At 36.3% G+C, this 27,281-nt stretch overlaps 1 protein-coding gene across 7 annotated transcripts in view; it reads right to left on the bottom strand.

Moving 5' to 3' along the window:
- Lrp1b (LDL receptor related protein 1B) overlaps positions 1-27,281 on the bottom strand; it is a 1,919,409-nt gene that overhangs the window by 642,199 nt on the left and 1,249,929 nt on the right. For all 7 annotated transcript variants that reach the window (XM_036183000.1, XM_036183003.1, XM_036182999.1 and 4 more), the window contains 4 exons: positions 20,913-21,077; positions 20,419-20,663; positions 5,428-5,559; positions 3,179-3,406 (listed from right to left, as the gene is read on the bottom strand). In XM_036183000.1, the coding sequence (XP_036038893.1) occupies positions 3,179-3,406; positions 5,428-5,559; positions 20,419-20,663; positions 20,913-21,077 (770 nt within the window). The remainder of the gene's footprint in view (positions 1-3,178; positions 3,407-5,427; positions 5,560-20,418; positions 20,664-20,912; positions 21,078-27,281) is intronic.

Here is a 27,281-nt window from a genome sequence, read left to right on the forward strand (position 1 = left end):
GACTAGTGGACAAATAAAGTATATAGACTACTGTTGGAATTTGTGATACTCCAATGAGGTCCAAAGCCAAACTTTCAAAGGTCCATTGCTGGTTTTACTGCCAACAGAACTTTCTACCAGTCTGTACTAGTTAGTTTTTGGCTTCTGTGACAAGACACTGTGACTGAAAGTGGTTATGGAAGATGATTTTGCTGTATGGTTCCAGAGATATGAGTCCATATGGTAGGGAAGGATAGCAGCAAATTGTAAGCATGGCAGCAGGTTCAGAAAGCTGAGAGATCACATTTGCAAAGGCCAGAATGAAGCAGAGGGGGGAATTGATAATGGAGCAAAGCTATTGATGAACCAGCCCGCCTCCATCTTAGACTTAAAAGGCATCTTATAGTAAAGACAAACTAGGCTCATCCCTGCTTATGATTTGGCCTGTTTCTCAAGGATTGGGCTATGCCCCACCTGTACCCTTAAGTACAAAACCATCTTGAAATCCTACATTTCTTTCAAAAGGTTGATATGTCTACCTTTTTATTGCCATGTTAGAGGCTGCTCCTGTAACCCCACCTATTTTGCCAACCAAATCCTTCACTTCAAAACCCCCTAGCCCTGAGCTATAAAATCCTTGTCTTCCTCATTTCCAGTGATGAACTCTTAATCCCTGCCATAGGGAAGGCAGCCCATGTATACAACTAAAAAAAGCTTGCTTTTGCTTGCTTTAATTAATTTGGCTGTGATGATTTGGGACAGTGGACTTTCTTCTCCCATCTTTGGGGCTCTCTGAAAGACCTTCCCTACATACATTCTCCAGCAAGACTCCACACCTAAAGCTTCTCAAACACCAACAACTACTGGCCTACTGTTAAAATACATGAGCATATGGGGACATTTCTCACCCAAACCACCACACAGTCTTTAGCAAGGCTGCACTCTGACAGAGCTTCTACCTTTACCTTTAGGTTAAACTATTTGTCTGCCTTTATATTTCTTCCCTTTGAAAGCTCCAAATCAGCCCATGTTTCCTCAAACTCTGTGTTTCTCCACCTAGTACAAGCATCTACCACTTACCAGAACCACCAAAGCAGCCAACTAATCCTCAAAAAGCTCTCAAAGTATTCACCTGGACTGTGCAGGTGAATATTAGATATCTTTGGTAAAGGGACTGCTCCCAAAGCAAAGCTAAATGTCTTACTCTGCCCTTTTTAAAACACCTATCATTCCGTATATTAACATAGAAATCATGGCTTTAGCAGTGTATGTGTAAGGAACTTTATGTGATCAGGTTCTATTTCTTCAGCTCCATGGGCTTGCCTGTGCTGTGCCCTCCCTGGAGGACATGGGTATCACAATGGTTATTCTGTATCTCTCCCTCCATTTCCTCTCCTACAGAAAATACTTATACAGAATAATTAGTTAATATTATATCATAGTGAGTAAATGTATTATTAGTGAAATGATATTATTGCTCAATTTGGGCAGGCAGTTGCAATTAAAGTGTGCTAAATGGAAGTCTTGTGTTTTTCTGACATATACACTCAGTAAATTAGGATTGGATTTCAGTTCTACCACTACAATCAGAAGCCTGTCCCTTAATGTTTATAAACAGCATGTTTAGCCATATACAGGTCTCAGAGCATTTGGAGAAATATGTTCACACTTTGGATAAAGGCCTTGACCTCCTTCCTGAACTCTAGAGGAAGACCATTTCAGGGAATATAATGACATCTTTATGCCTGTTATACATTTTACATCCAGCACTATAAGAACCAAGTTCTGTAGAAAAGGGAAATCATTGTATTAGTACTTCAGACTTTCATTTAATTGAGTTGAAAATAAACTTGATCACTTCTGACAAATTACTACTGAATTAATATTCAGTGAGTTGTTTTAATAGGATTAATATGTGATCAGTTGGTCTAAATACAGGCACACCTCGACTGTCAGTTTTCTGTCAGCCTGTGCACACCTGAAACTCCTGAAGGGATGTTTCCTATATTGTTCTAATTAAGAACTTAAACACTCTCAACTTCTGAGTCATCTCTCTCTTTTCTGAAGATGAGATAAAGGGAGGATGGATCTGGAGGAGAAGGGAGGGGAACCTGGCTGTGATGTATTGTATGAGAGAAGAATCCATTTTCAATTAAAAATATTAGATTAAAAACATGTTATAATCTTTTGCAAATAAAGATAGTAAAATGAAAAAGAAACCTAGCGCTTCTCAAATACAGTTTGATTTAAACTTGCAATAGTCGTCAATATAAAGATGCTTGAGCAAGTCAATAGGAGCAAGATTATACTACCTTGCAGCCTCTTGAAATACCTATATTAAATGCAGAGGACCTACAGTCACAGAGAAAGCAAGTTTGATCTGGTTTTCTGTCACAGTGAATAGTGTCCAGTGAAGACTCATTCACAAAGCTAGTGACTGATGTGAAATGAAAACATCCAACATACAAGCACATGGTATGTTAATTCAGTGCTGAATATTCTGAGTCCAGCCACTGCATTCACATATATGTTTAATTCCAGCTTGGTATTATAGTTTAAAAATTATTATTGTTGTTGTTATTGTTATTATTATCACAGTGTATATTTATGTTCATGCACATGCACGTGAGCCCATACATGTCACAGCAGGCACTTAAAAGTCAGAGGATAACTTACAGGTGTAGACTCTGTAGTACAGTAAGTATTTTTACCCACAGAGCCATCTTGCCAGTTCTTTTTTTCTTTTTATTTTTCCACTTAATTCAGGTTAATCTACTGAGAGCTTATGAGAAAGCTTCTGGAATATTTCCCAGTGTAATATTTTTAAAGAGAGGCTTAGATACAGAGCTTAATTCAGAGGACTGGGCCAATCCTTGCTGTATACTATGCTGTCTGCATGTGAGTATTGCTTCATAGCAGACAAAAAAAAAAAAAAAAAAGCTCTTTAATGTGTTTAGACATTTGAGATTTTAATATGTTCAGAAATTTTCCCTTTGAATGGAACTAAATTTCTAGTTATCAAAGTGCTGTGTGATTTAACTGTGGCATTTGACATTTGTAGAGATGGAGTATACTGTTGGTTCTTTGAATAACCAATTTCATCTTTCAATCAAATTGAACAGTGTAGGAATAATAAGTAAAAGAAACTGTTTACTACTAATGGAATAACAAACATTGTTGGGGTGATGCAATTTTTTACCTCTTGAAATAACTGTTTCTAGTCCTGTTCCATTAATGAAAGCCCGTGTTATGGTTTGTGTTTTGATGTCTGTCCAGTATAAACGTTCCTCAGTGGCATCGAAGTCTATCACAGCAACGTCATCAATATCTGGGACAGTGAAGGCCGTGATGAAGTTCACATATGGATTGTCAATGTCCACGCCTCGGATCTCAGAACGTCTTGCATAGAGAAGAAACTTTTTCATTTCTAGAAAAAATAAATTTAAGTGATCAAATTTATTGTATTGTTGACGAGATTAAGACAGTCTAGAAATTCTAAAATATCAACTTTTGATTACTTCAATTTTAACACAAGAGGATAATAATAAAATATGATGGAAACAATGTATAGATCATCTATCCCAAAGGTACTCAGAACAAATATCTGTAAAATGAGTTAGGAAATTGTTAAGTAATATCATTTAGTTTGAATGTCAAGAAATTCTTAGTACTTGGTTTTTATCTGAGCATAGCAAAGCATTGCTTACTAAAGCCAGCTATGGAGGTGCAGGCAGATCTCTGAGTTCCAGGCCAGCCATGGCTACAGAGTGAGACCCTGTCTCAAAAACAACACAAACAGAACAACAAAAAACTAGAACTTGCCTGGCTGTGGTGGCGCACGCCTTTAATCCCAGCACTTTGGAGGCAGAGGCAGGCGGATCTTTGTGAGTTTGAGGCCAGCCTGGTCTACCAAGTGAGTTCCAGGAAAGGTGCAACGCTACACAGAGAAACCCTGTCTCAAAAAACAAAAACAAACAAACAAACAACAACAACAACAACAACAACAAAAACCCCAGAACTTGCTGGATGTATGTTCTCAACAACTATATTTCATATTGGAGCATAATTAAAATAACTTTTTATTAAATGATTTTTAAAGTAATTAAGATTATTTTTCTAAAAAGAAGTCACTGAATAAAATTAGGCATTATTTTTTTTTTAAGTCAATTCAGGTATTCCCTATCAAAATCAGGGCTCAGGTAGTCTCCAGTACTTATTGTAAATTTTTTGTTCTGGTTTTAATAAGATCTCAGGTACTCTTCTTGTACTCTTTGTGAAATAGGAGTTATAGTGATTCTAATATTTGTTGTTGGGTTGTTGTTATTTTGAGGCAGTCAGTAATCTGACAAGAAGGTCCATGGTACACTCTCCTGTTCCAGTACTACTCTTCATATATAGTGAGGCAGACTGCCTGACATAACTCCTGGATTCTCTGCAGGGGTCTGTAAAATCACCAGCATGCTCTATTCCCTCCACTCTCCACTAGCTTGATGGGTGTCTGTCTTTTCTCTGTGGGGCTGGACCTGTTAAGAACAATATTAAGAGAAAGTGGGCACAGTGAATGTCATGCCTCTTCATGTCTGTATTATGCATGTGACCATACCATGGGTATAGAAGTTGTTACATAACTTCATTATGGTAAAAAATGGGACACTCCCCTCCCATCAACATACCTGAGCCCATGAAAGAAAACACCCCAATGTCCCCTGCCTAGCCCTCTGACTTGGTGGAACTTGTAGCTCTCCATGCCAAATGTTTGTTTTCACAAGTACCTCTTGTCTTAATTACTGCTTGATGGCCTTCTGTGTCCTTTTATGAATTATTAATTGTCAGAAACATGAATCTGGGTCAGAGGAGTCTGATCTTGCCTTATAATAACTACACCAAATTAAAGCCAATAGTAATGATGTCATAATTTAACTTCTGATAAATGATTCTATTTTCTGCCCTATGGATTAACTACTTTACCAAGAAAAATATTTTTTTCATTAATACAATTTATTATATATGGTTGGCTTTTTGTTATTGTTGTTTGTTTTCATTTCCCCCTTCAGGTTGGCAATGTCCTGTTAAATATACAGGAAATTAAAACTGGGTGAGTGCCTCTTCCTATGCAGGTTTCCTAAGTTATCTCTTCCTCCAAGTACATTTATACTCATACATCTCCCTGTTTTACAGAGATAAATTTTGCTAATGCATCAAATAAGAGAGTAGCAAGAAAAAATGAAAAGGGTGATAAACAGCAAATGTAACATACCACAATTTAAAGGCGTGTCAGTTTCCCCAGAAATGGCAGCTGAATTCTTTCTAGTGGCTGCCAGCAGCCACACCTAATGCGTTCTTAAAGACATTCCAAACCTCTTCCACTTCACTCTGGGTAAAATCTGAATGCTCACAGAATCGGAGATACTTCCATTCAGATTTGGCTGTGAACTGTGGGAAACTTACCATAGCAGGTCTTCTTGTCAGAGGAAAGCTTCATTAGGTGGGGGCAGGCACAGGCTGCACTCCTATTATGATTGATGAGACACAGGTGAGAGCAGGGGCCTTTACCCTCATTGGCTGCACAAGGATTGGAAGCTGCCAACGACACAGTGGAATAGCAACAGTGAATAGGGAGAATGTTGGGGACCTTCTGAGGTCAGTTCACTTAGTGATCCAAAGTAAAGTTTTCTTCCCTGAGCCCACAGAGTTACTATGAGAATGGCAGGCAGTGTGCATGTTACTGGAAACCTTCCATCCCCTAAAGTTCACAGCTAAGGTAACTTTCTTCATTCTCCCTCTTATAACAGATGCAAGGATGGTTTAAGAACTAGGGAGGGAAATGATCAGGAATCATTGCTATACTAAAATAGCAAAGATACATGTTATATAGTCTAACATATAGGGATAAAGCTCAGGTATAGCCTGTCACAGACGCTGGGAGTTCTGATGGATGTGTCCCTGTTTCTAACCTGCCTTAGATGCTGACTTTGGGCCTGAGCTCACTACTCTTGCAAATGCACCAGGAAATTGCTCTAGAAGACATCTTCCTTCTCTCCCACCTTCCCTTGGTATATATTACATGCTAGGCAGAGCACCCAGCACTGAACTTCTTCCCAATCTCTCTATCATAACTTGGGATGAGGTTTTCATTTCATGCTTATTTTTTTTTTTTTTTGTGTGTGTGTGTGTGTACTGACAATCCATGGCATGAATGTGGAAATCAAAGGACAATTTGTAGAAATTAGTTCTCTCATTCCACCATGTGGGTCCTAGAAATCAATTTGGACCATCACATCCTGTGGGGAAGAGAATTTACAAGCTGAACCATCTCTCCTGCCCCAAAGATTTTTATGTCAATTGACCAACATCTATTATCTTCATTCATATTTTAATAGAGCTTATCTATTTATTTAATAGAATATTTACTATTTTATTATTGCTATTACTTATTCATTATAATGTGGAGGCCCAAATTATTCAGGGTCCGAGAATCTGAGCTTGAATTATCCAGCAGGGCTGCATAAAGGGATGATTCCACCATAAGCATGGTTACCAGGTGTTTGGAAGGGTCTACACTTGGCTGTGAGGTGTGCTTTGATCTAGAAAGGGGAAGGTCTTTTGTCCCACCCCTTAGCATTGTTATAAAAAGCCATTTTGAGGACATAGAAGGGGCTGTTGTGTATTGACCCAGGTTCTCCCCTAGCTATCCTGTGTTCATGTCTTTCTACTCTTCGCTATCATTCTATATAATATTTATTTATCCCTCTCTCCTCAGAGGAATCCTGGGAAAGTCAGAGTTGACCTCCCACATTATAACAGAATAAAGTCTTTAGATCTAGGCTGCTAAATTGAAGGCAGGAAGGTCATGCCATCTAAACTCACTGGTAGGTATTTAGCTTTCAGCTAATGAATAGTAGCACCTTTCTAGCAGATGGACTTATTGCTCTGCGTTGACACAGTTCAAGGCATACCACCAAAGCTGTATGCAATGGCATATTGAAAAAGGGAAACCACAGAGAGATCTCTCTGACCTTCTCTGTTCACTTCTCCCCTGAGATAAGTCATAAAACTTAGGTCAGATTTTTTTGACCTTTCCCTACAGCCAGTCCTATGGCTGGCCTCAAATCTCCAGAGGAAATGGGTATCATCATGTCCATAGAATAATGCTAACAGACCAGCCTCAGAATGCCCCCACCTAGGGCTCGGCTCATCATTTTCCATCACATTTATCTACTAGTTTCATCAAAGGGAGATGAAAATGCACAGCTTGTAATATCTTTCCTCTGAGACTCCTTATAAATAAAATTTTGATTCAAACGAGTTTATATTCTTTTGTTGTTGGGATAGCAGTTTCAACTGTGAACTAGGAGTATAAAAAATTATTTTTCCCATCCCCAAGTAGTTAGCATTAGTGTTATAAGATTTTAAATCACAAAGAATAAAAAGTTGAGACCATATAATCAATATAGACAAGTTGTGAGAAATCAGCTGTAGACCCAATATGCGTTTGGAAGTTCATCACACTGCCCACATGAAGAACGCAAAGCAGGATTTTCCTTTGTACTAGTTAACAATATATGTATATGTAGAAGCTTTGAGCCAGAGACCCCTTGTGGCCAGCTTCTCTGCCACCCAAATTCCCATGCAATCTACCTTGTCTGACCCTCTAACTTAATTTGCATTAATCAGCATCCTCAATGGACTGTTAGAGTTACAAATGCAAGTGAACACATGGGAAGGATGGAGGCAGAGTTGTGCGGCAGGAGAGGAGGACCTGAAGGTAGGAAGGAAGGAACAACATGAGAGAGTGTCCTGGCACCTAGAGCCAGGGTTCCCAATGGCTGCAAGGAGAAAGAGAAAACTCAAATTTCCCCACACTTGAAACAAAAAGGGGAAGAGAATGAAGTAAAAAGAAATAGAAAACATACGAACAAATGTGAGGTGAGAAAAGAATAATAGGTTTTTAAAATTATACTGAACAGAAAAATGACTCCTCTTGGAGCAATTAAAAGCAGATTCTTTAACAATCCTGTGTGAGCTACTTGATTTCACTCTATTTTTAATTTTTAGTCCAGAATAATTCTCGCTCTTCTCAGCATGCTACAATTATAAACTCCCTTTAAAAAAATCAAACATATTAAAATTCTATGTACTTAGAATAAAAACTCACACTGATTTTATAGCCCAGTGTCTATATTAATGGTAAGGCTATAATGTATAATTCACAATATTTTCTGCTTCACAGCTTGGAAAATCCACAAAGAAATCTTGCCTTTCATTTTAATCTCATTTCACTTTGAAATAATACTGCTAAGTCTTTTAAAAGTTTTCTTCTTAGTAAACATCTGAGCCAGCTACCTATTCTAATGACCCAGTTGAGGAATTTGGTTCACAATACTCCTTTTGTGACATAAGGTGGGGGGTTAACAGATGGTAACTGGTCCAGTCTACTGACGGTTTTTGTAAAGTCTGAATGTATCATAGCTGAGCACATTAATTACGTATTATCCATGGCAGCTTTGGTACAGACAAAAAAAAAAAAAAAAAAAAAAAAAAAAAAAACATCGATTTTGGCAGAGGCTTCCTGTTCCACAAAACCTTCAAACATTTCTTCATTTAGAAATGTTTCATTAACCCTTGATAGAAAATAATTATGGGGGAGAGAAGGTGGATGGGAGGAGGGAGGACAGGGGAATACATGCTGATATGTAAAATTAAGTTAATTATAAAATTTAAAAAAAAAGCAAAAAATAAAGTGCTTCTCCCATCAAAGTGCTAAAAATAATAGAAAGGAAGAAAATAATTAATGGTTTTCTGTCAAATACTATTATAAAATCTACTATCAATATAGCGATCGTGCCCTCCCCCAATACTGTTTCTTTGTATTCAAGAGAAAGAGATGACCAGCACGGAGTCTTACATGCACTGACAGTTTCTTTTTCTAAATCCCATGAGGTCAAACAAAAAGCCTTAGAGACACCTGTGTTATCTCTCCTCATTTACACAATTTAACGACTGACTAAGCTCATGGTTGCTCCAAACATCCAGGAGCTGGGAAGTATGGTTGAAAAGTCAACATTGTTCTTGCCCCAGGAGCGCTATGTTCCATCTTTAAGGCTCTCACACAACTCTCTCTGATCCTGCAACACACTTACAACAGATTCCCTCCATCTTCTGCATGGTTGCCTGCAGTTACTGTAGTCAGCTCTGAATTTCTAGTCTCCAAAGGCTACATTTGGTTGTCTTTCTGAAACACAGATCTGAAAGGCGTGAGTTTACATGGGTTCCCATCATCCCCTCATGCAGACTCAGTAACACACTTCCCTTGGGACTTCTCTAAGGGGTCCTCCAACTTCTCCTGGTTATCCTCTAGCTCTTTATTATTATTATGCTAAGTATTGTTTAAAAAAAGAAGCCATTAATCTTTTTTTTTTTTTTTTTAAAGCAACATTTAAGCTTGGAAGCATTTTCCTTGTGTACTGCTTTATATAAATATTTGTTGCCTGCCCTAAAACTACTTCCCTAATTTGTAGGGGTTTTTTGTTTGTTTGTTTTTGTTTTTTGTTCGTGTGTGTGTGTGTGTGTGTGTGTGTGTGTGTGTGTGTGTGTGTGTTGGGTTGGGGTTGTTTGTTTTACAGAGATCTGCCTGCCTCAGCTTCCCTCTATCTTTTTATTTTTTTAATTTGTGATTGTACTGGAGACTGAGTCAGGGTTTTGTGCCGGCTCAGTAGTCTGTGAATTTGTTATTGTATTGTTTTGAGCCTGGTGTATTCTGAGTGATCAATACTCTATGGATTTGTTTTTTACTTGAGATTGTACTGGGATTGAGTCTACAGGCTTTGTGTGTTGAAAGCTACTACTGTAGCAAAAACGTTTCCATAAAGCAGCACGCAAAGAAAAGAGAGAGCTGAATTCAAATAAACAGTATTACCAAAGAGGGATGAACTGGGCTAATGAATTGCGTTTCTTAGCTACATGTGGCAAGATGATAGGATCTATGTTTTTTGTTCATTCATATTTTTTTTCTTAAATTTCTGATGGCACCCATGATTATATTAGGCTTAGCCACCTATGGACCCCTGCTGACTCACGAATGTACGTGATACATGATTGGAAATGGCAGCAATAAACCCCTGAAAAGTGAACTAAATCTCCTAAAGCACTAAAGCCTGGAGCTGAGATGAGACAGTCAATACGGAAGTACAAAGGATGGCAGGAGAACTAGTAGTGCTCACACATCGCATACAACCAAAGCTGAGTGGGAATGAGACCGCATTTGTAGAGAAAGTCTCATAGTTCATGAAAACTATATTAATTCTAGCTTATTTCTAATCAGAAAAAGAAAACACTTGAAAGCCATATAACTATTTTTTACGGAAAAATCTAATAAAACACATGCAAATGTTTTTATGCAATATGAACTATATATGCTATGCATTTAGCTAATAAAATCATGTTGAATGCTGAATACAGGGATTAGTTTTGTTCCATAAGAGAGTTTTCTATCCCTTTTCATTGTAAGAGCCATCATACTAATAAACATAACTGGTGCTGAATAATTGCCAATATGACAACAAATTATCTATATTTTTAATATTATTTAGGAAAATGTCAATCTTTACACTTGATGCTAAAGAAATTAGGGAAGCATCTTATTTGTTTACTTTTTTTTTTACATTATTGTGGATCTAACTCAAGGCCTTTCTCATTTTATGCAGCTTCTAAACCTGAAGCAGATACTCAGCCAAACATAACAAATGACTCCACATACTGCTTCAATCTCACCTGATTCCATCAACACATGCATCAGGTAATTCCACTACCTTATGGCCCATTGTATACTGTGTTTGATTTTTATAAAATATTAAAAATCACTTTTGATATTCCACCAATACATATACTATAGTAATGATTTTTTTAAAAACACAAGTACCTGTTCTATTTATTTGTATGCAGTTCTATTAAAAGGGAAACCACAAACATGTAATAGGTAAAATGCATCTTAGAAATGCATTAACATATCATAGGTGAAGTTTGTGTCAGAATCACCAATAAACTTTTAGTCATTATAACGTGTAATGTTACTTAAATTACTTGCAATTTGTTTCATTTTCCATTTTCATTTAGAGGACAAGCAATTTTTGGTCAACAACTTTTAGCATTTAAAATAGATTCTGTTTCAAATCAAACAAATCTTCCACTGATAGTATATAAATATATAAAATAAAAGCTGGGGATAAATTTCATTTGAAGAGCATTTTGATAATAAGTATGAGATTTTAACTTTAGTTCATAGTAACACAAGAAAGAAAGAGAGAGACAATACAAAGAATATGTATGTTGTGTTCTTATGTAGGGTAGAATATACACAGATATACACACATGCACACACACACACACACAAGGATGTGTGAGATAGAGGAAAGAGAAGTATGATTGATGTAAGTACCATTTGAGAGAGTAAGTATGAAAGTGAAGAATCATTGTATCCTACAAATACTTGAGATTGTCCTCTTCCATGCTAGTCATGGTTTTGTGAATATTTTCCACTTTTTTAAATCTGGGGGCCTCTAGAACCCATAGGAAAATTGTTGAAATTATATATGAATATATATATTAAAGGCATAATGAAATGTCTCCATATTCCAGGTTGCATAAGTGATATTTTTTTACCTTTAAGAAGCCATGATATTGGCAATATTCTTAGAATCTAATGTTTTGGGTTTTTGCAAAATGAGATACTATTTTCCATTTTCCTATTTCTCTAAAATTTTTGTTATATATAATGAATTGCATATTAAATGTTTTAATTTCTTTATTAATTAATTAAATTAAGGTAAGTATATCATAATACCTACATTGAATTTGTGGTTATTATTTCTCATAATAGACAAAAGTGTTTTGTAAAGAATATTTGTCAACTTCTATATGAAACCTATTTGATAAATTGTTATCTGTGTTAACTCACAGCAAGCTATATTTTCTCACTGAAAAACAAGCATTCTTACCCCACTGCAGGCATATGAATAACATATCTTTTGTTTTTCTCTTCTCTGACTTGAAATTAGAAGTTAAATATAATGCCCAACCAAAGCTATAATATTAAAACACAAAGCTATAATATTACAATATTAATATCCATTCCTCATAGTTTGTGTTTCCTTATCATAGTAATATTGATAATTACTATGCAAGAGGTTTTATATAACTATTAGAAAATAATAAGCTGTAAAGGAATATGATTAATTATTAAGATATTGTTACAGCCTTGTCATCCATTTAAGATGAATTTTCAAAACTGACATATTATCTCAATAAATATTTTTACAGAGAAATATATCAATTATTATTTTAAAGCACTTTAAGAGATGGGGCCCAGCTTAATTGCTACTAATACATATATAATATGTGCCATTAATGTTCCTACTGGTTTGCTTCATTGGCTAGCAAAATCTGGCTATAATTCTGAGCACGATGAAAACCACAAATTTCATTAAAACTGTTCTCAAATCAGCATGAGCAGAAATCCTTGCAGGAGAAAGGCGACATTGCTTTTGCTTCATTTAACTTTGCTCTAAAAATCAATATAACTAATCAATTTGTCAACGGTGAATGAAGAAGAATATTTTTTACTTATACATATTGTCAAGAAAAGTTTTTCCAGAGAAATATTTTATTGAGCCTAATGGAAGCATTTATTATTACAATTACTTTTTGAGAAACAGTCAATCTATTTTTAAAACACAGTGGATAAATGACATAAAAATGATCTACAAAATGAATTCCTAAATACCTGAACATGTTATCTGACACCTGAAATCTTAGACTCTGAGAAGTCAAGGCAGAAGGACCATGGAGAGCTCAAGGCTGCCTGCAGGACAAAATTGGATGCCATCTCAACAGTCAAAACAAACAAGAACTCAAAAGACTAAAAGACTAACTTTTCAAAATCAAAACAATAACTTATTTTAAGACCCCATGTTAGGAAATGTACTGAGAAATTTTTTAAGCCTCATTTCTAATAATTAATTTAATGTCAACTTTAGTTTAAAAATATAAACTGTCCCCATTTGCAGAAGAGTAAACTTTGAAAGGATTTAAAAAATAGTTACATCAGGCAACAATTCTTAGCATTTGATTATAGAATAGGAGACATAACTATCATAATACCACACCTTTCTAAATAGCCCTGCCCATTTATGTCCATCTTCCCTGCTACTTCCACACCATATACAGGTTTCTTCACGGAAAGTCGAGGATGATGGTATTGCTATAGGGAGAATGCTTAAAAATCTATTTAATATGATGGGTTTTTCATCTACAGTGAAACCCTCAATGTATCCCCCCATTATTTTACTTCTGTGTTTTCACCTGTTTCTCTGAGGGCAATGCTATATTTATATCATCTTAAACCATTTGCACCTCTTCCAATTCAAGAACAAAATATCAGCAGCTATTCTTTGAAAATAAATGTTTTTTGCAAAATAATACTGTCTTTATTAACAGAAGATTAAGCCCCCTCAAAGCAGATTTTGTTCAGACAACAAAATTGTACTTTCAAGAGGACAGTTCTGGAAACTGGGTGATGTTGACTAGATGGACAGGTATGAATCTGTGACAGTCTTAAGTTAGTTGAAGAAAAGATTCTAAGCAGAGCAATAAGTAAATATATTTTTGATCTGTTATCCCCCTATAATTCATATGTCTAACAATTATCTGTATATCTCTCTATAATCTGCAAACAAGTCAAACAACATCCTTAATCTTCCTGTAGGCTTTGCTATGTTTCCCCAGGCAGCCAAATCCAGTAAACATGATAGTGATTTAACTGATTTGTTTATAACATACCTGCAAGAACCAAATCTTAAAGCCAATATAGTACCCTAACCTTTCAGCTTTGGGTTGACACTTTCTTTATTCTGAATTCACACTATAAAGTCTTCTTTTGGTGTTGATCTTGATCTCTACATTCTTGTGTGCCAGTTTTGGTTTTTTAAGACTCTGTTCTTCCTCTCATTTTCTGGAGTATTCTTTAGAAATCTCATCCAACTTCTTGACTTCAACATATAATCAACTGACTAAAAGCTCTAGCTCCAGCCACAACTCTTTTTGACTATTTTTAATTTTTTTTTCAGGTTTATCCATTAAACTGTATTTAATAAAACTATGGACTACAGGCTGATCTAAGTTGTACAGGGCATCTCAGCATTACTTTTACATGAGCTTTCCCTCGCCTTATTTTGCTAATGGACTGTTGGGAAACATTATTTTAAGGTGTGTTACTTTTGTTTCTATTTTATTTGTTTGACTCTGTGAAGCTGTGTTATTGTGCCTGTCTAAAACACTTGATTGGTCAAATAAAGAGCTGAATGGCCAATAGCAAGGCAAGAGAAAGGATAGGTGGGGCATAGTGATATTTTATTTGTGCTCTAACAAATAAAGCTTGCCTGGAGATCAGAGGAAAAAGCCAACCACTATATTAAACATAGAGGTTAGGTAGTGGTAGCACATACCTTTAATCCTAGTATTCAGGAGGCAGAGATTCATCTGGATCTCTGTGAGTTCAAGGCCAAATTGGAAACGGAGTGTGGTGTCACAGTGGCACATGCCTTTAATTCTAGTGCTAGTTAACCATAGAGGTCTGGAGGTCTAGACAGACAGACAAGAAGTGATGTAGCTGGGCAGAAAGAGGAAATGATGAACCTGGACAGGGAAAGGAAATAAGATGGCAGGGCACAGAAAGGTATATAGGTGTGAGTATACAGGAAGTAGCTCTCTCTGGAGGTTGAGGAGTTGATAAGGTGAGGTTGGCTTGGTTGTGCCTTGTGGTATTCCTCTGATCTCTGAGTTTTCAGCCCAATATCTGGCTCTGGGTTTTTTATTAATAAATCATTTAGGAATTGTCTTACAGGGATGGCAGGTAGAAAGAATATAGAGAGAGAGAAATTGGGGAGGAGAGAGCTAGGAGCCAGAGAAGGAAGAGAACATGAGGGGCCAGCCACTCAGTTACACCGAAGGCCACAGAGTAAGAATAAGACTTATGGAAGTAAGAGAACAGGAAAAGCCCAGAGGCAAAAGGTAGATGGGATAATTTAAGATAAGGAAAGCTAGCAAGAAACTAAACCAAGCTAAGGCCAGGCATTCATAAATAATAATAAGCCTCCATGTGTGAATTTATTTGGGAGTTGGGTAGTGAGCCTCTAAGGAAGAGCAAAAACACAAAACAAAAACAAAAACAAAATAAGAAAACAAAAAAACAACCTAACAAGCAACATTTTGGTACCCAACATGGCGCTATATATCCATGTAGGGCTTAAGAAAGCTTAGGAAAAAAAAAAAAAGATATGCCTCCTTTAAGAGTGCTGATGTTCAGACAGCAGGACAGCCACTAAGTGAAAATAGCAAGCTAAATAAAAAAAAAAAATGTTTATGGCAGCTCAGATACAGGCTTCCATAGCTAGGAAGGTTAAATGCAGTTCTTGGGCAGACAAACCTCTGAAAGGTCACAAGTTTTATGCTTGTCTTTCCCGACTAGAGAAGCAGACAGGGCCACCTGAGAGCCACTTGCAGAGGAGCCAGGTATACCTAAGCAGTCTACAGTTTGCTCATGTGGTCCAAAAAGGCTAGAGATGTGCAGTACAATCGATCCAGACAGAAACCCTCTAGAAAGGTTGTGGTGTGTTTAACAATGTGTGTAGGGTTAAGAAAAGGAAAAGGGTACAGTCATAGAAAACAAAATGAATAGTTTATGAAATAAAATCTTTAAAGAGAGAGTAAAAGAAAAAAAAGCCACATAAAATGGGAAATGCACAGATAGTCGAGATCCTGTATGTGCTGATTTTGAATTTTTTGACTATTGAGAAGCAAAAGACAGCTGCTAGGACACATGGGATTGTGAACTGAACTGCTAAACTGAACCAGTCTAGATACTTTAGGAATGTCTTAACTTTTAAAAAGTCAAAAAATATATTTATTAAATGGAAATTAAAATTGCTTTGGAGTTTTGTTCCTATAAGAGACAAGAGGATGTGTGTTCCTTCAGTGTTAATATAGATCATGTTTGATCAGGAAAGACCTCCTGAAAATTGACAGGTGATATCTATCAGCAAAGATTACTGCTGGTCTTCACAGGACTTGGTCATTATCTCAAACTTTTTTCTCTGGGACCTAAAGATACTTAATCCACAGACAGCAGGAACAAGTATGGAGAAAACTATGCTCACATTCCCAAGAGTTGGGGGTTTGTGGGTGGTTTTGGTTATTTGATGCATAATGGATGTTTGATATCTTTTAGGGGAATACAGAATATTGATACAAATTTAAAGTTACTTTTATTACACTGTATATATGTTTCTACTGTTGTTAAAGGATTTTTGTATATTGATAAAAGTTTAAGGTTATTTTTGTTACAAATATTGCATGTATATTTGTATTCTTTTTTAAGGTATTGTAACTGTGTAGTTTATTTTAAAATGTAAAGTAAATTTCTAGTTTTTGAAAGCTATTATTATAAACTAAACAGAATAATCAGGAACATAGATTAGTGGTTAGTCATTTATAACAAACAAAATTGCAGATATTTTAGGTATGTTTCTAGGTTAAATAGATATATTTTAGATAGATGGTCTTCAAATACTTCAAAGATCTATAAAATATGGCATATTTATGTGTGGAACACACATCCTCTTGTCTCTTATAGGAACAAAACTCCAAAGCAATTTTAATTTCCATTTAATAAATATATTTTTTGACTTTTTAAAAGTTAAGACATTCCTAAAGTATCTAGACTGGTTCAGTTTAGCAGTCCAGTTCACAATCCCATGTGTCCTAGCAGCTGTCTTTTGCTTCTCAATAGTCAAAAAATTCAAAATCAGCACATACAGGATCTCGACTATCTGTGCATTTCCCATTTTATGTGGCTTTTTTTCTTTTACTCTCTCTTTAAAGATTTTATTTCATAAACTATTCATTTAAAATGTTTTGTTAACAAAATTTTTTATGACAATGAGACACATCTCTTCCTGGCAGCACAATTTACTTCAAATATAATGGGCATTGTAGAAATTCCTTTTGGAGTTTCATTGTGGAAAGGTTAGCTACTAGGCAAAGAAACTGTCCTTGATTTTGACTGCTGACAATGTGCTGTGCAGACTGGACATGCATAACACACAGGAAAAACACAGTTGAACTTTGCCAAAACAAGGCAGGACAGTCCTTCAAATTTCCTGCTTCACTAAAAAGTCTGCCGTATACTCTAGGCCTTTATGTTGAAGATGGATGCTGCAATGTTACAGAGGAATGTTGGGTGACTGTCCAGGCAGCCAAATGTCTCTGTTGTTGCATAATATTACATCCTTCTTGGTCTTTGATTGGAGTTGAAAACTAGATAGTTATAGTTTCTGTTTTGTTTTGTTATGATAGAAAGTAAATTGGGTTTAAAATTTTGGATTCACTAAGATAGGATAGATAATGAATTATTTTCTTTGAGTATGCTAAATACAAATGGCAGAATACTGTGAATATAATCCTTACTTAATAATTATACATATACATATATATGTAGAGAGAGAGAGTCTTACTATGTTTAAGTTAAAACCCTTCCATTTTTATTTAGACAAAAAGCAAAAAGGGGAAATGAATGTTGGGGAATATTATTTTAGGGTATGTTACTTTTGTTTATGTTGCATTTGTTTAACTCTGTGAAAGCTATGTTACTGTACCTGTCCAAAATACTTGACAATAGAAATAATAGAAAAAATAAGTCATGTAAAAATAGGTATGACACAGAAAATCTGGATTGTGTTGTCTTTGGGATTTTTAACTGCAGAGAAACATTTTGTTGTAAAGGATACTCAGTTAAACAAATATTTTAAAGATATTTTGACTTCAAAATTTATGTCTAAGGATATGTTGCTTTGGAAAAGAAGTTCTGCTTTAGTTTCCATAGATGATGAGAACCTGTGGATTCTTTCTAGGCTAATACAGTTTGATCAGCTAAGATACCATGAATGGTTTCTGATGACTCCATGGCCCAGATGATCCAACATCCAGAACAGCTTTAAGGTACCTGGCTCAGAGAATACAGTGTCACAGACTACCCCAATCAGGACTTGACCATAATTCTTAATTTTCAAAGGATTCCTATAAAATTGCCAGCACTCCCATCCAGCAGGAAGTAGTATGAGAAGCTATGCCCAAATACCAAAAATATTGTTTATAAATGTTTATTTTAAGGGGTTAATTATAAATACAATCTCTTTCTATAGAAGAAAAGGGGATAATATAGATATGCTTGGATAAAAGGGTAGATTATTGAATCTTCATTTAAAGAGTAATAACTTGTTTGAAATGTTTTTCATGCCTATGGATTTTAATTCATTGATACAAATTTAAAGTTAATTTTGTTACACTGTATGTATATTTCTAGTCTTGTTTAAAGTATTTTGTTTGTGCAGCTCATTTGAAATTATAATGTATAATTAAGAAATGCAGATTATTAGTCTTCTGTGATAATCAAACTTAAAGTTATGTTAGTTAAGTTTTCTAGGTATACATAGATATATTTCAATTCGGTAGGTAATCCAAACACTTCTAAGACCTACAGAATATGGCATTTAAAATGTTTTAAAATCTTAGACTTTCTGGACAATGAGACATGTCTGCTCCTGGCAACACCAATTTACTTCAAAGAGAAAGATGGGCATCAAAGACACTCCACATGGAGTGTATCTTCTTTTTGGCAAAAATAGCCATTTGGGCAAGAAACTGCTCTTGCCTGGAATGTTGATAATATGTTATATCGACTGAACATGCAGGACCCATAGGAATTTGACCACTGAACTTTGCAGATGAGATGGTCCCTCAGGTTCCTTCTTTGTAGAAGAAACTGCCAGACATTCTGTAGGACACAGGGAGAAGCAACTGAGAAATTCAAAACCTATAGGCTAAAGATGGATGCCCCAAAGTTACAAAGGAACTTTTTGTGACTTTCCAAGCAGAAAGCTGTCTCTGTCATTTCCAGAATTTTGAAAGTTGCTTACAATGCATTTCCTGTTTACTTAGGTAATATTATATTCTTCTGGGGTCTTTGATATAGTTGAAGACTAGTTATAATTTTACTCAGTTATGATAATAGATAAATTAGATATGAAACTTTAGACTCACAAATATAGGATAAATAGAATGTTTTCTTTAATTTTGCCAAATACAAATTGACTAGATATTGTAACTGTAATTCTTGCTTATAACTGTTCTGTTATATGAAATTTTACTATGTTAAAGTTAAAATCTTTCTTTTTGATTAGATAGAAGAGGGGAAGTGCTGTGGGATATCTTTCTGTACACTGTGAATATGTATTGCTCTGATTGGTGGATAAATAGAACACTGATTGGCCAGTAACCAGACAGCAAATATAGGCAGGGCAAGCAGACTAGGAGAATTCTGGGAAGAGGAAGGGTTGAGTCAGGAGTTGCTAGCTAGACACAGAGGAAGCAAGATGACAAGGCAAAACTGAGAAAAGATACCAAGAAGGTACCAAGCCATGTGGCTAAATATAGATAATAATTATGGGTGAATTTAAGTGTAAGAGCCAGTCAGCAATAAGCCTGAGCAAATGGCCGTACAGTTATAATTAATATAAGCCTTTTTGTGTTTACTTGGGGGATGCAAGTGGGAGAGATTTGTTCCAACCACTGGCTGGGCAGGACACAGGAAAACTTCTGGCTACGAATTCCTTCCTTTACAATAACAAAATAGTGGCCATATTCTGTTTCTCCTTCTGCAAATAGTAAATTATTGCTTCACCAAAGCAGATGAACAGGATAGATAATGATTACTGGTTACTCTGTGATCCTCAAATGTGGAGGCTGGAGTCAGTAGAACATGTTCTGATCACTCAAAATGAATTAAATATTATTTAGGAAATAGCAAATTATCATTTTCTAAATGTAAATAAAGACTATATTTCCCTGAGTCCTGAGGGATACTTTAAATTTACTCACAGAATAAAATATTCCCCATTGCATGCAAGTAATGGAAGTCACACATAAGTCATTTTTATTTAAATAAACCTGCTAAAAACATATATATCCAACCAAGTAAATCACCATGCCCTTTCCATGCATAAAAAAGTGCCACAATATCATACTGCAGTTACAGGTGCTAGAAATTGAACTTGGGTCCTCTGTAAGACTTGTACATGCTCTTACCTGCTAAGCTGACACTTTCTTGTCAGTGTTATGTCAGTGATTCAAAATTTCAAGACAGTATAAAATCCTTAATTTCTAAGAATAATATTCTAAAGGAAGAAATTTAAAAGCAGAAAAACCCCAAGCTAATTAATTGAAGGCTAGCACTATCAGAAACATAAAATAATTGCTAACTTACATAATTTCTTTTACACTCATACAGTTCATGTGATGTTTCCAGGTGGTTGGCTTGTCCTAAGCACCTACCTTGTGGCTGTCGACTGGGATGGTATATTTGAAGGTCAAAGGGCTGTGCACTGGTCTTCTGAATCACACTGACATTCTGCCCTGTCCACTTGTTGGCTTTGGCCAGTGTGTTGGTCCTCCAGTCTGTCCAGTACACCTCACTCCCATACAAAGACACAGCAAAGGGATGTGACAGGTACTCATGTCCTCTGATAATTTCTATCATGTTTGTCCCATCATAGAAGGCTGAATAAATAGCATCTGACCTAGAGAAAGGGCAGCATACCAATGGTTTATCAAGGTCAGTGAAGGAGTCCAGTGATACAGTTATGCAAATCAGACAATTGATAAAGTAATTAAGTCTATGGACCTATATCTAATATTTTCCAAACAAAACACAAAGAACAACAACAAAATAAAAACCCCAAAACACTGATCTCAATATATTGGGATATTTAACACTACACTTAAGAAGCTGAAGAAAATAAATGAAAACACAGGAAAATATTTTTAACCTGGCATCTGTCCAAACTATCCTTTTTTCAAAGTGGTCCACAGTCAGTCCATTAGGCCACGCCCCAGTTTTCATGTCTTTGTAGATGGTTTTTCTCCCATCACCACTCATAGAGGCAGATTCAATGCGAGGGAAATTGGCATCCCAGTCTGTCCAGAACAGAATTCTGAGGAAAAAGCAATAATGACATTGTTTCACTCCTTCATTCCCACTGTTGATGCCTGCAGCATGGGGAGAAGTTTCCTAAGTAAAAGTTGTAAGAGAAATGCCTGTATTATCTAAGCCATTGGCTTCAAGTACATAGGAATAGACAGACCATGTAAATTCATGCAGATGGAATTACAACTTGTGACATATTTTGAACAAAAGGTTGTAATGATGAGCAGTAGTTGGTGAGTGTCCTACTTAGAGAATACTCCAACAGGATGAAGAGTGAGACAGCTTCAGGCTGGGAAAAGGACCAGCGCTCACAATTGGCATCAGAGAAGAGTGAGGAACACAAAGAGCAACAGGGCAATCTAACAGCAAGGGAGCAGGTGTAACACCATCTGGGAACTCTTGGAGATTTTATCAGAGTCAATAATTATCAAATCATGAGGATATTGTGAACAAAGACTCCTGAAAAGAAGCTGTGTCTGCAGATGAACTGACTGATTGCAACTGCAGTGATGTGTGGAGATTGGAATGTTGCAGGTACAAAGCTAATTGCCATATCTTGGGCCAGTTTTAGACTCCCCAAAACAGCCATTCCTTGCCAACTCTGTGTGAGAACTAACACCGTGTAACTAATATACAAAAATCTTGGGGGTATCTTAAGAGACGCCCTAGCTTCCAATAACCCAAAGCTAAGGATAGCTGATGACCTATAGAAAACCTTGCCCCATATTTTTATGCCTGCATCTTTGATGAATCTATCAATGTATTTTTTCTTTTTTCTTTTTTTTTTGAGCTGAGGATCGAACCCAGGGCCTTGTGCTTGCCAGGCGAGAGCACTCTACCACTGAACTAAATCCCCAACCCCCATCAATGTATTTTAAACTTGCCTTGAGATACAACTTTCTTTGTTCTACAAACTATAAAACTTCATAAAACTGCTTAAACATTGGGAAATGGAGTGGGAGCTGTGTTCACTCAAAATGGCTCTAGAATAAACTATTGCTTATGTCCTATAGAATGTGAGAGTTTTGTTTTTTATGTGAACAGTGTTTCTCAGTAGCTCATAGTAAAATTCTTTTTAAATCATGAACAGCTTCTGGTTGTTTTCACAGATATGCTGATGGAAAGATTTCTACAAAAATGATCAAGTTGCTTGTTTGGCCAGGGAAATATTTGATATTTCAGAAAAGATAACTACAAACAATATCACCCCAGGGGATAAGGCTTTGATAATTACTAAATCTGAGTGCAATTGAGTTTATCATGCAATTGTTTTAGTTTAAGTGTTTGATCATTTGTATAAGAAAAAGTTTTAAAACATAAATATCTAAAAAATTAAATAAGTAAAAATATTAAAATATAGTAGAGGGCATTTATAAAATATCCAACTTATTTTTTGGTCTCTTTTTAAATTAAAGTACTTTAAAGAAAATGATGTTTTGAACAACAATGCTAATTATATAGAATAATGTTCATAGAGAATAACATATTAAAATGGAAAAAAATGCACAAATTGTAAATTTTATGTGTACTTGTGTTTTGCCTGCATTTCTGTGTGAGGGTGTCAGGTCCACTGGAAGTGGACTTACAGACAGTTGTGAGCTGTCATGTGGGTGTTAGAAATTGAACCCAGGTCCTCTGGAAGATCCATATCTCCAGCCTCAGAATACACAATTTTTTTATTGTATTAAATAGAACATGGAACAAAGCATCATTACTATGAGGCTGATACACTTTCCTGTTGAGCAATTGGAGAGGATAGAATGTTGTAGGCCTAGACCCTAACAATTTATCTCGAGCTATCTCTGCCCTACAAACTGTTTACTGTTTTCATTGGCAGTGTGAACCTGGGAGAAAGGGGCCTAAAATAAGGCCAACTAAAGTCTCAGGCAATGGCCAACTTTATTCAGAGCTTCAGACAATATACTCTAAGAGCTAAGAAGTGTAACCTGAGTAAAGTGTACAATCACAAGGACAAGCCACGTGTGACAAAACCATGTTTCTCCACAGAGGCATGTGACTAATAGCAGCTCAAGTAAAGTCACTCCTCTGCACTACTCCTGGGAGAAGCAAGACAATTCCAAGAGCCAATCTGTATGTTGAAGAAACTGAGATCACAAGACTCTTGTCTGGTTTTCTTCAGTATTCACAATTCTCACATGTTTCATTCATGGACTGTGTTCTGACACTGACCATTTCTTAGCCTACTCTGTGTTGAGCCTGTCATACTAACAAATTGACAACAGATTAAGTCCTTTTGAAATGTATTAACAAAAATCCTAGTTTTCCTCCGATCAAAATTGAGTGTTGTCAGATGGCATCTCAGGCTTAAGGTAGAATTCATCCTATCTTGATTTATTTGGCTAACTGAAGTGTCCTCTAATACGTTTGGTAAGTGTCTTGATTTATGGCTTTCTTTGTTGACACTATAAAAAGTTTGTGAATGATCACTCACATTTTGCTTCAGAATAAACCATCTCGTATTCTATTCCCTTTAAAGTGAAAGCTGTTTTTTTTGTTGTTGTTGTTTGTTTTTGTTTTTCTCTGTTGTTGTTTCTATGTTCATTTGTTTGTAGTTTTGAAGGGCACATCTTTAGGTTAACTTTAAAAGACACTATAAACTATCAAAGATGCTTCTAATAGAGAGCAAAGGATGGGGTAGATCAGAGTTAGATCTAATGAGGGTGACACATGCCATCATTTGGTCATCAAAATAATAATGTGTGTGTGTGTGTGTGTGTGTGTGTGTGTGTGTGTGTGTGTGTATCTGTTTCTTCTGTAATGAGTACTGTGATATTAAACTTCCATCAATTTTAGTGGGAAATTTTATCACTTTCTATAGAGGAGTATGTTCTAAAAATAGTTGCCTTCCAAGTGTTCTTAACCTTGCCACAACACAGCTGACACAACTGACATTCATGGTTGATTTCATGGATCATTGATTCATAAAATTCTCAGCACTCTTTTGTGAATTTAACAAGGTGGTGTTAGAACAACATCATTTTTTTGTATTCCTTTTTAAATGGTAAAAATGTGTTAACATTTCAATGATTGCTTTAGTTCCCCAAGTATAGGAAGACTGGATCTTTGTATAACTCAGAGATGCTCAGCCACAATTGCTTTTTAAAGAGAATCTACAGGCTACATTTTTGCAGTTTCTGTTTTTAGATTAAGCTGGGCAATAGAGCATGAACAACATGGATTATTGTAGGTTAATCTGTCACGTCACGTTGGAAAAGGTGAAAGGAAAAGATCTTTGCAAAAAAGAGGTTATCTGTGTCTTTGAAAGCTAACAATGGATAGAGATTACTATAATTTAGATTATTCCCAGAGAAAATTTAATGCAATTGCCTCACTAATGTTCACAATGGCTGGTTCTACATTCGTCAATGGTGTGTTTACTTACAGTAGAGATCAATTACTAGGTCATCTAAAAAGTAGTATGAACAACAGAGAAAGAAGTAAGTTGTCCTGTGGGAACCCAGCACAAGTGTGATAAAGTTCAAGAACCTTGGAGGACTCCACACATTCAAAAAATGCCAGTCATCCCTCCCAGGAAGAAGCTTGGTGTTTCTGAGGTTCGCATCCTCCTCCAGGGCACTTCAGTAGCAAGTTCAACTTAAAATTGAATGAAAGAAAAAGAGAAAAGTGGCCCTTCCCTAAGAGCCACATGACCTCCTTAGAATAGTTTGTTACTTATGAGACAAAGTAGAAACCCTGAACACTAGGTGTGGGGGGTGGAGGAAGATGCATTTTTAATGTACAGTGAAGGTCAGCGCGGCTGTGTGCTAGCGAAGCAAAACAATTGCAAAAGCGCTATCATTTGTCATCTATGAAATGAGTCACGAAGATGCCCTGGTTTCAGGAATTTCACAGGAGATACACCTGTTTCATAGGGCTGATGTTATGATGTTATGACAATCATCAATTTGTTTTCTCCGACACACTTGAGCAAACTAAGTGGCTGGTGAGAAACCTGCCTTTTCTTTTGCTATTGCAAACAAAATTTATAGCATTTCTCACTAAATTCCTTTTCTGTGTAATTTGAGTACTTAAAGGTGATATGCAAACAACCTGCTCACAGGCGTGCATTTCTGTAACAAGCAATTATTGGCCACCTTCCTATGCTCTAAGAGCTGTGATGGACTTCAGACTTATAAATTTTCTTGCCATGAGAAAGCTTCCGGTTTAATAGGAAATATAAAATTATTTACTCAAGGCATAGTTCTCGACCGATCCAGGGAAGTTGTTCTAAAATAAAATGTCTAAAAATAAGTTCAAATTTTGGAGATCCTAGCAATATAGGTTCAGAATTTCCTTGTATTTCATGAAAAGTTTGAGAAATTAATGGTGATGTCTCTTTTAGATAACACTAAACATGATAAACGAAGTTTATGTAATTTTTCTTGCATTGTTGGTTTTTCTGATTGGTTTGACTTTGCAGCGTTCTTATGTATGTGAATGTGTGCAAGCATATGTATATGTTCCTTTGCATGTGTATTTGTTTGAGTGTGTGATTATGATTCCATACTTTGTGTATGCATGTATATATGTCTGTGCTTGTGCTGTATATGCTGTATATATGTGCATGCGTTTGTTTGTATATCCTGTGTGTAAGTATGAGTGTATATATGTATTTGTGTTTTATATGCTGTGCATATGTGCATGTACAACTACCTGCCCCCATACACATGGACCTCTTGGAGGAGTTTTATAGGTTCTGCTACATATGAGCCAGCCTTCTCTGTCAGCATCAGACTCTCCCAGGAACCTGCCAATCACTGAAATCCAGTTTGGTGTTTTCACTTATTTTCTGTATCCTTTGTAGTTCTGTTTCATTTTCTTCTTTTCAAGTTAGATATAATGAGGAAAACAAACAACCAAACAAACCACTAACAACAAAACAGAGACAAAAAAAAAGATGCTTATCTTCCTTCCTGTCAATACAATGCTTAGGACATGAGATCTCTCTCAAACTGATTGACTGTATACACAGTCTCCACAGTGTCCTTCCCTGCTTGTGTTGGCCTCTCTCTTGCAACCTATTCTTTGGGAAGTATCTCATTTACTTTCTCATGATGGAATGGCTGCTCCAAACGTATCTTGATCCAACATGTCACTTTCTTTTCTGCAGACAGTTTCCTATGAAGATTTATTGTTTATACAACTTAGGCAGGAATGATGGGCAAGAGTTTCCTATCAATAGGGGTCACACTGGAGCCATGAGCTGGAAGCTTTGTGGGTGGCAGAGAGAAGGTCACCAATCTGATTGCATTTGGAGAGCAGATTGTTGAAAAAAAAAAGAGTCTTCCTCACTTAACTTCACAGGCCTTTTTAGATGTGTTGTTATTACAGTAGCTAAAAAAGGTATGCAAGGCAGACTGTAGACTAGGGAATACACCTCCGGGCTAAAATAAACATTACCTTTCAGCTCATCCATCCCAGCTCTTCACAGTTTGAAAAAGAGCCCGAAATCTAGGGTTTCACAAAAAAATTCTCCAATATTTGAAAGTACTTGTGATGGATTCAAAACACATTTTACACCACATAGAAGACAAACGCTCTTGCTGGAGTTGTTAATATAGCATTCCCTCTCCAGGCAAGGTGTTCACACTTTAAATGTAGTGTCTAAGCTGGGGAAAGGAAAAACACCTCCAATCTACTGGGGTTTAAGCCAAATATGGGCAGGAAGCTCAACAAAATCAAAGTGTGTGTGGGGTCTTCTCTACATCCCATTCAGCTTCCTCTAGTCTCACACAGCTCTGAATGATGATTCCTGGACTTTAAGATACAGAGCCAAAAATAGCTCTTTGAAAATATTCTTCAGACTTGACCAAGCCTTCAGTTTACAAGCTCATTACCAGGGAAAGAAACAATTCACAGGAATTCAAAGGTATTCTCTTACGTTGGCTGAGTATTTCCTTCCCATATATAATCCTGTCGTGTGTTATTTTGTTTGTGTCTGACAAATAAAGCTTGCCTGGAGATCAGAGGGTGGAGCTAGCCACTAGTTAACCATAGAAGCTAGACAGTGGTGGCTCATGCCTTCAATCCTAGCACTCAGAAGGTGGAGACAGGAAGTGATAAGGCAGGGTAGAAGCAGGATCTCGGCCCTTTTGGTTGGAGGATCCAGAGAGGTAAGAAGTCACTGGTGGCTGCTCCTCTGTTTCTCTGATCTTTTAGGTTAAGCTTTATTTGTCAGAACATAAACAAA

Source organism: Onychomys torridus, chromosome 4 (assembly GCF_903995425.1).
Source record: "Onychomys torridus chromosome 4, mOncTor1.1, whole genome shotgun sequence".
NCBI classification, from domain to species: domain Eukaryota; kingdom Metazoa; phylum Chordata; class Mammalia; order Rodentia; family Cricetidae; genus Onychomys; species Onychomys torridus.